This window comes from Panicum virgatum, chromosome 5N (genome assembly GCF_016808335.1).
Source record: "Panicum virgatum strain AP13 chromosome 5N, P.virgatum_v5, whole genome shotgun sequence".
Taxonomy (NCBI): Eukaryota; Viridiplantae; Streptophyta; class Magnoliopsida; order Poales; family Poaceae; genus Panicum; species Panicum virgatum.
In genome coordinates, this window is record NC_053149.1 from 49,650,833 (window position 1) to 49,660,070 (window position 9,238).

Sequence of the window (9,238 nt, forward strand, 5' to 3'; positions counted from 1 at the left end):
ATGAAGTGATGATGTGTCTGAACCAAAATGCTCAGTTTGCACTTTGCAGTCGTCAATTTATACTCCCTCCGTTCCAAATTATAAGTCATTCTAAGAATTTTGGAGAGTCAAACCATCTCAAAATTTGACCAAAATTATAAACAGAAGCACAAAGATTTATGACATCAAATAGGAATACTATGAAAATATAGCTAACAAATAATCTAATGATACTTAATAGGTATCATAAATATTATTATCTTGTTATATAAATTTGGTCAAATTTGAAAAACTTTGACTCTCCAAATTTTTTGAAATGACTTATAATTTGAAACGGAGGGAGTATGAGTTATTGCACGAAAATGGGTCGGGTCCGAACCATGCACCACTCTCCAGTGTAATCTTATATAAAATAAAGTTGAGAAAAGCAAAAATGTTCGAAGACAGAGTTCTATCACTAGCTAGGGGCCTTTTTTCTAGGTCTATATATAAAGCAAACATGGCCTGAGAGGGATATAGGTTTCCAAAAAATTTCAACAAATGATGTGTTTGTAGGAGTATAGCTCCGCCATTTAGAAGCTAGATCCATGCATGTTCTGCAAGCGTATAGGTAGTTCAGGGAAGAATTTCTGCTTATTGGGGAAGAAAGGGTATGTTCCTTGCTCACATTTGAAACTAGAGCTGTGCATATAATGCTCAAATGAGGCGAAAAATCTCAATTATTCCAATAGAAAAAGAGTTCAGGAATGTCTATTTCCGAATTCCGACATGTACATGTATGCACTACACTTTGTAAGAAGACGCGCCATGGTCTCAAAAATCAGTTGCTCTCCTGTTCCTAGCTATTCTGACAAACTGATGAAACTTCTATTTGCACGTGAGACTCCACGAGAATTTTTCCATTGATAGCCTACTGCTCGCCACCTGTGGACGCCGGGCCTTGTGCCGCAGACGGGCCTTCTTCCTGCGCCGCTGGCTTCTGCACCCGCACGCCGATGTCAATGCCAAAGAGAAGCACTCTGCCCGCCACGCCCGGTGCAGGTGCTGGCTCGGGGGTTCCCTCCACCGCCGACGCCGGACCAAGCTGCGCCGCCGCCTCCACGGCCGGCGCAGGCGATGCCCCGGCCCCGTCCGCGTGCGCGCTGGCCGGCAGCGCGAGCGCGAGGGCCGGTGGCGGTAGAGGGGGCGGGATGAGGCGCGGCTTCTTGTTGGGCACGATCGGCGGGCCCGCGTAGTGCTTCCTCATGTGGCCGCCGAGTTGTACCCCCGCGGGGAACGCCGCGCCGCAGAACTTGCACACGTGCGGCTTCTCCAGCTTGGCGTTGGGGCGGCACGCGACGGCGCCGTCCTCGAGCATCCCCTCCGCCGCCGCGGCGACCTCCCTGCTCCTGTGGGCCGCCACGTGGCCACCGAGCCCCTGGTGCGTCGGGAACCACTCGTTGCACTCCTTGCACGTGTAGCCGTTCGGGTTTTGCCGACCCGCAGCAGCCGGCTGCGGCGGCGGCGGCGGCGCCGAAGGGTGCTGGTGGATGGATTGAGCTTGCTCCGGTGCAGCAGGCGGCGTTGGCGGCGCCGTAGGGTGCTGGTGGATGGATGGAGCTTGCTCCGCTGCAGCAGACGACGTCGGCGGCGCGGCATGTTGGTGGACGACGGCCTCGCTGGGTGGATTTGCTGGTCCTGCCACCACTGCGTCCATGGCGGCGTTGTGCATCGGCTGCGCGCTGCTGCTCTGGCCGGAAACATTGGTCACTGCGGACGCCATGGGCAATGACGACGACAGAGTGGGCGTCGCGGACGCCATGGGCACGGACAACAGATTGGGTGCCGCGAACGCCAATGGTTTCGGCTGCAAGACGATCTTAGGTTCTGCAACCACGATGGCCATGGATTGGTCCGATTCAGCATTCGTAGAGGGAGCCGTCCTGCTCGCCAACCCCGAACAGCCTCGCTTGCCGGTGCCGCCCCAGCTTGCCACAACAGCCACGTCGCGCTTGATCCCCTTGCCCTTCCTGATCCCCTGCCCGTGAGCCCCAATCGCGTGAACCTTCATGTGCCCGCACACGGCCTTCTGGCTGCGGAACTCCTTCCCGCAGAAGGGGCAGGCGAGCGCCGCCCGCGCCGCGACCGGCGAGGACGCGCTGGCGCCGGCGCCGTTGCTGTTCGCTGCGACGGAGGATGGGCTGGTGGTGGCTTCACCGTAGCTCGCCGGGACGGAGCAGGCGGCGTTGCTGTCGCTGATGGTCTCGTCCGAGTCGCTCGAGGAGCAGCTGTGGCGGTTGTAATACTCCTCGGTGTCCGCGTCGGAGTGGTACCCGGGGACGACCTCGCCTTCCTCCGGCTCGTCGTCGCGCGGATCGGCGTGGCAGCGGCTGCTGGGGCGCCGCCACCGATCCTCAGAGGAGCCTCCTGCCATCAGGGGTGAGCGCGCTAGGGCCCCGCTGGCCTGCTGGTGGTGTGAATTGGAGCAGGGAATCGCTCTCGCTCCGCCGCACTCCCGAGCCCCAGAGACGACGAGAGGACCGACACCAGCTGCCGCTGGAGTCGAGAGTTGGTTTCACTTTCCCGGCCAGATCAGGGTCTCCTTTTATTGCGCGCCGTCACCCACGCTCCTCGGAGGCGGAGGCGGCAAGGACTCCGACTCTCCGAGACCGAGGCCGATACGAGGACGCCAGGACGGCGCGCTGGCGCAACCGCCGCGGAGTAGTAGTAGGACTAGGGCAGCCGCGTCACCGGCCCACACCGACTCCAGCCCGTTTCACACCGGGCGAGCTGCATTTTTTATCTGCTGGCACCGAGTCCGCGCAGATTAATTCAGAGATACAGATGAGAGGGTTTCGTGTTCGTCACCTAGACTTGAACACGGCCAACTGGCGCTCCGGATCCGATTCGGGAACAAGCTAAGCGAGAGACCTGAAGATGCAGCTGCACTGCAGGTTCGTTTCATTTGGGTCAGAAAAGAAATGGGACGGAGTTGCCTTTCCTGGAATGCTTGTTATTTGGGAATCTTTTCTGTTTTGTATGGTAAGAACATTGAGGCGATTTGTTTCTTTGGTTGAGATTTACTGTGCATACGAGTAATGTTATGGGTATTTGGATTTTGGTGTCGTATACCGTGCCAACTTAAGCAGTTTATGAGAGAGTTTGGGCTGAGGAAAACCGGCTAAAGTACTTACAATGAAGCAACCAACCAACAAGCCCAGATTAAAAGTGGAGCTCGACATAACGCACAATTGCCAAGCTTGCAAATGAAGTGATCGAGCAGCTCCGACTTTCTGGCGGACCCTCTGCCTCTTCCTTATAGGCATTGCACCCACGCACACATAGCTAGGAACCACGAGCCAGTGACCTTGCCAAGAGCGAGCTCGCTGATTCGCTGAGTGTCATCGTTGCCAAAGCATAAGAGTCCTGCATGCTCAAGTTTTAGAGTATATACAGTGACGATCTTTGGTACATCACTCCCTTTGCACAAATTGCAATATCTTGCTTGTTAGAATTCCCGGAATGCTTTGGAGAAAAATGGATATGAGCTAGTTACTTAAGTTTCTGATACTGTATAGTTTGTGTTGGTACCTACTATCAACGAAGTGCAGCATTTCTGGATGTGACTGAAATGGTGGTCGCCGCCTCGCCTCGCCGGGTGCCGCGACGCCTCAGAGCCCAACCGAGCGACCTCGTATCCGTGAGCAAGCTCAACATTGCCACCGGTGCAACAAATTGGGCTAGTAGAAAACGGACCGCACCGGCGTCTCGGCCGCACCCAGCAAGCGGCCGCACCTGGCAGTTGGCAAGTGGAGGAGGCGGTCTCGAGCCCACCGGATCCGCATCGGGATGTCCTGCAGCGGCGCCCCCAGGGCCGCCATCATCCTGAGCTTTCGACGTGGCCGCCTGATCCCCGATAGAGATGCTCTTTTCCTTTTCCTTTTCAGTTTCTCCCGACGATCATTTTCTTTTTCTGCAAAGGGGGATCAGCCGACGCAGTATGCACGGCCGATGCCATGCCCGCCGACACGCTCGGTGGCAGTGATGGCTAGTCCCCGGCCGGCCTAGGCTCTTGCCGCTTGGCATCCTGCGAAGACCTCCGCGAATGTACCATGGCCGCCGGAGAGCCCTGTGGGCTGCCCGCGTGACTCATCGATCAGTCCCCCGTCGACGGGACACTGCTCTCGTCGGTCGTGTCTGCGGGGGAGGCCCCGCTGCCCGGCGCCAGCGGTGACGAGGCTGTACTACATGCCAGCCCTCCTCAGGATGGCTTGATTAAGAGAGAAAAAGGAAAATGCTTGTTACCTCGGATGTCTGGAGGGAGCGTAGCACTACTAGAGTTATCTGCCACCTTGATTAGGCTCGTATAACGTAGCACTATTGTCTCGTCCTATGGTGTCCTGGATTGGCCATTTTCCGGACCTGGGCACATATGGTGAAGCTCATAGATCCAGTCTCGCTAGCTCCTAGCAAAGGAGCCTAATTTGTACCAGGAAGGATAATTTAGGAGAGTACAGCTCAGTGGCAATTGAGATAAATAGACACAAAAGTGAGGGTTACAGACCAAAACAAAATGGTTAGCCAAAATTGGACAAGCATGCAATTGCAGATTCTGAAAAATAGAACGTAGAAAAAGAATAAAAGACATCTAAATTATCAATTAGTACTTGTGCATTCTGCAGTACGAGTGTCAGGCAATGAGTACAAGATAACAGCAACAAGTACAGGACAAAGATATCAGCTAACAAGTAGAAAAATACCAATTCTAATCGGTCTAACTTCTGGCTACCATGACCGCTGTAGCGAAAATGGCCTATCATGCCATATTTCAATATAATATTTTGGTGATTGATATAGACAACACAACACTTGAACTAATATGATTGTTAAGATGATCATTCTCAGGCTTTTAGGTTCAAGTGATGACAAAGAGAAGATAGGCGTAGCTAGGCCCGAAGGGCCGCCCCAGGAATTTTGGTTTCACCGGTTGAACCGACGTTAGGGAAGTTGAATACGTCGGTGCAATGGATCCAGAAGCTGAGGCAAGGTCTATACACCGGATGAACCGACGATTGGGTCTTTGTGAATGTCGGTGCAGTTGTCCAGAGAGTTGGTTTTTCAGAGTTCACAGGACAACTATACTCACCGGTTAAACCGACGCAGCATCGGTTGATTGCCCGTACACGTAACGGCTAGTTTTTGAGGCATGCAGTTTAGTATCACCGGTTGAACCGACGATGGCTATTGGAGGTGCGTCGGATTAACCGGCGTTAAGTATTTTTCTGGCAGCTTTTCTCCAACGGCTATATTTGCTTGTGCTGCCTATATATACCCACAAGGCCGGGTCATTTGAGGTTGCTGGAGACTATGAAAGCATAAAAGAGTTAAAGATCCTCTCCAACCACCTTAGAGTTTCATTGTACACCATATAGGCTTAAGCACACTTGTGAGAGTGCTTAGTGCTTGATTAGGCTTAGTTCTTGAGAGAACTAGCTTGAGTGAAAGTCTTGCTGCGGCAAGCATCTTGTGTACTCATCGTGTGACCCTCCGACTTGGTGTGGAGTGGCAACGACACTTTGTGCGGGGAAGGAGACCCCTCTTGGTGAGAAGCTCCAATAGTGAAGACGGTGGCGTTGGTGACGCTTTGAGAGAGACGGTGGCGGTGGCCTTGTCTTGATGACTTGGCGCCACTTAACCTTTGCTTGCCGGAAGCCTTGGTGGCGAAAGCAAGACGGTGATCAAGCGAAGAGACTTGGCATCACACTTGTTCTTGTTGGACAAGTGGCCGTGAACGTAGGGAGGGACTTGTTGTCCTAACCGAACCACGTTAAATCGTATGTCTTGGTGTCTTCACCGGATTTTGCATATTCTCTCACTCACCTCTTTACTTAACGTATTACGTTTCCGCATTTGCTCTATCTTGCGTGCATTTACTTTCCTAGTTAGTTTGATTAGGATTGGCTATAGGTTGCAAGTCTTTTAAGGATAAGTAGAGAGTAGCATAGATAAATCTTAGTCATAACTAGCATGTGTAGGATGTGTTAGATTTATCTTATGCAAATAGATTGAGCCCTAGGTTAGAAACCGATTAGCGACCCTATTCACCCCCTCCCCCTCTAGGGTCGGACACCCCGGTGATCCTTACAACCGCTAACTCAATCTACTAACCATCGTGCGAATAAGTGATCTTGCCCTTCAAACAGTTCAGATGCCTCCTGAAACTGAAGGCACCGACTCCCATACACAGCGAAGGAGAGTAAGCACATGTTTTGATTGACAATATCTGCTCACGGCAGAGATTGAAAGCGATCTTTATGGTGGCTGGAATACCCTCGTCGCTTCTGATGCAACTTTGATACTGGCCTGCTGATTTCCCCTTCTCCTCGGACATCAGCTGTTGGCTTGTTTTTTGTCGCCCTTTTCATGTCATCAAGAGCAGTCATGTTTGTTCTACATGTTCTAAGGAAACTCTTGCACAATGCTACTGAAGCACCTGCACTTGCCCTAGTAGCTACCGCATTGGAATTAGCCACTTGTTTAGCCACTGTGGCTTCATTTGCACTAGCCTCTGCAGCAGCAGCAGCAGCAAGAATACAAGTTTTTTTCCACTAGTTCAGATTCAAGACGGCTGAAGGTAAGTTCCAATAGAGGCAACGATTGCCATCCAATGTCATGGCTGTCGTGTAACTTCAAGAGGTAATCCTCTGTCCAGAATGCTTCGATAGGAGCAACTGTTGCCAATCTCTCCAATGATTTTGAGACACGAACACGGACCGCAACCTCTCAACATCTGTAATTTGTCCTACAGTTTCTCTGTGAATGATGCGCATAATCAATAGCCATAGAACCTGTACGAACACCAACCTAGCCGCTATTGAGTTTGCAATCTTCCATGCAGTTACAAAGTAGACATAAATTAATTAGTAACAACAACAACTGCAATTGTAGTAGTAATAATGCACACTTTTGCCTAGCGATCTACTATCACTTCAATTCTTATGCAGCGTTTGTAAGATTGTAAAACAATGGAAACTAAAGAGTTCATTTACAGTTTATGGGAGTCATATATATTGTTGGGAATCGAGGTGGCCCTAATACCCACTAAATTGAGGACCTACACCTGAGACACACTAACTCACTGTAGAGTCGGTTAGCCTTTTCAATTTCTAGCTACTTAGTGTAGAGTCGGTTAGCCTTTTCAATTTCTAGCTACTTAGTAGGTCCTTTTGACGGCAGAGCCGCCTTCTCACTTCCAGGTGGTAGAGCCTACCAACAACAGATGAAGCTGGCTTCCGGAAGGCAGTACACTAAGTACTTAGAAACTGAACTTATACACTAAGTACTTAGAAACTGGAAGACTAACACTTACAAACACTTGCTTTATTATAACACAATAATATTACACAAGAGTACATAACACCTCTCTTTGTGGCTATCCTAGCACCTACCCTTCTCATCTACCATGCTCTTGGATGGGTTGGCATGGCAAGAAAGGGGGGCTCTGTTTATAGGACAAGGGGGAACCATGAGGTTGTAACAAGTGTCCCCCATTCTAGAAATTTCCTAGATATTATAATATTAGCTAATTTATTTTATTACTCAATCTAGACTACTCTATGGTAAATATCTTACTCTTGCATAGTGTAGAACATTATTGAAGGTTGCCTTGCCTTCTTTCACCACTCCCCCTCAAGGCAAACTTCTTTTCAATGTTGTCCTGCAGACCATGCCGAGCGCCTTTCGAAACTTCTCGAACTTTCCTTTGTTGAGACTTTTTGTGAGTATGTCTGCAGTCTGCTCCTCTGTCTTGGTAGGTACCATTATGATCTCGCCCTCAAGAACCTTTTATCTTATGTAGTGATAGTGACCTTCCATGTGTTTGGTCCTTGCATGAAAGACAATATTTTTTTACCAAACAAATGGAAGATAGATTGTCACAAAAAAAAATCCTTACTTGGTATTCTGTTGGCTGGTGAAGATCCTCCATCAACTGCTTGAGCCAGGTGCTTTCTTGTGCTGCCATTGCTGCTAATCGATACTTTGCTTCAATACTAGATAATGCCACAGTTGGTTGTCTCTTACCGCAACATGATATAGCTCCTGATTCAAGACTGAAGAAGTATCCCGTAGTTGATCGTCGTGTGCCAAAATTTCCAACATAGTCGACATCACAGTATCCCATCACATGACAATCCCATCCACCTCCTCCACCACCTCTCCCTCTCCCTCCCCCTCCTCCACCACCTTTCCGTCCACTACGGCTCCCGGACGCCCATCGGACCTGTCAGATGCCGCTCGCCGTCCACCACTACCCCTGTAGAAGTTGCTCAGAAAACTCATCTTTCCACCGCCTGTCATCTTTGTTTAGTTATCTGCAATCAAAAAGAATGAACAAAGAATACATACAAATAGATGCAAATTAAATGAAAAAAATATAACTAGAAATTAACATAATATATATTAAATAGTGCGAATCATACATGTATTAGAAATAATCATCATAATTGAGCACATGCGCCAACTTTGCTGAGTGCCTCCCTTGCGGCACTCGCCAAAGAGATGGTATGCTGAGTGTCAGCACTCTGCAAAAAGGAAATGTATCGTGTGCTGAGCCTTTGCCGGGTCGACACTCGGCAAAGAGCTTGTTTGCCGAGTGCCCGTGGTTTGGCACTCGGCAAAGCGCCGAGCACTCGGCGTATAAGCAATTTCCAGTAGTGTGGCCGAGGGTCCGGTGCCTAAGTTCTACGTCGCCGGCGGGCACGGGCGGTCGGAGGTGGCCAGGGCCGTCGCGGCGGCCGGCGGGGACCAGGCGCCGCTGTTGCAGGTTTTCCGCGACCATGGGTGGACCAGCAGATGCACGGCGAGGCGGAGTTAGACGTCGCGCTGAGCTTCTTCAACGTGAACATCACCACCGGCGAGAAAACTTATGACCACCACAACTGCAAGGTCGGCCTGGAGCTCCACGGGAAGGCTAAATGGAGCAAATGCGGCCTGGCATCGTATTTTGAACGTTAGCTAGTTTTTCCCTTACCCGCCTGATTGCAGGGTTTTGGTTTGTAACAAATCAAGTTGTTTTGCGAGAATTTATATATTTTGCTAGCTCCCAATGTATCTTTGGTATGTGCTCCTGAGCTAGGCAGTGATCCAATCCCCTGGCAGTCAAAATCAAGCATCTGGTTGTGCTGCCTGTGCCAGGCAGCTCGGCCATGATCTGAAGCAAACGCACCCTATAGCTAGGAGCCTATTTGCTTCTGATACTTGGTTTGTTGGGTTATATGTG

General features: G+C 50.4%; 1 protein-coding gene across 1 annotated transcript; it reads right to left on the minus strand.

Annotated features, from left to right (window-relative positions):
• Positions 1–889: 889 nt before the first annotated feature.
• Positions 890–2,392, minus strand: LOC120674891 (proline-rich protein 36-like). The gene has a single exon (XM_039955993.1). The coding sequence runs from the start codon at positions 2,390–2,392 to the stop codon at positions 890–892; it is 1,503 nt and encodes a 500-aa protein (XP_039811927.1).
• Between the last annotated feature and the right edge of the window lie 6,846 nt (positions 2,393–9,238).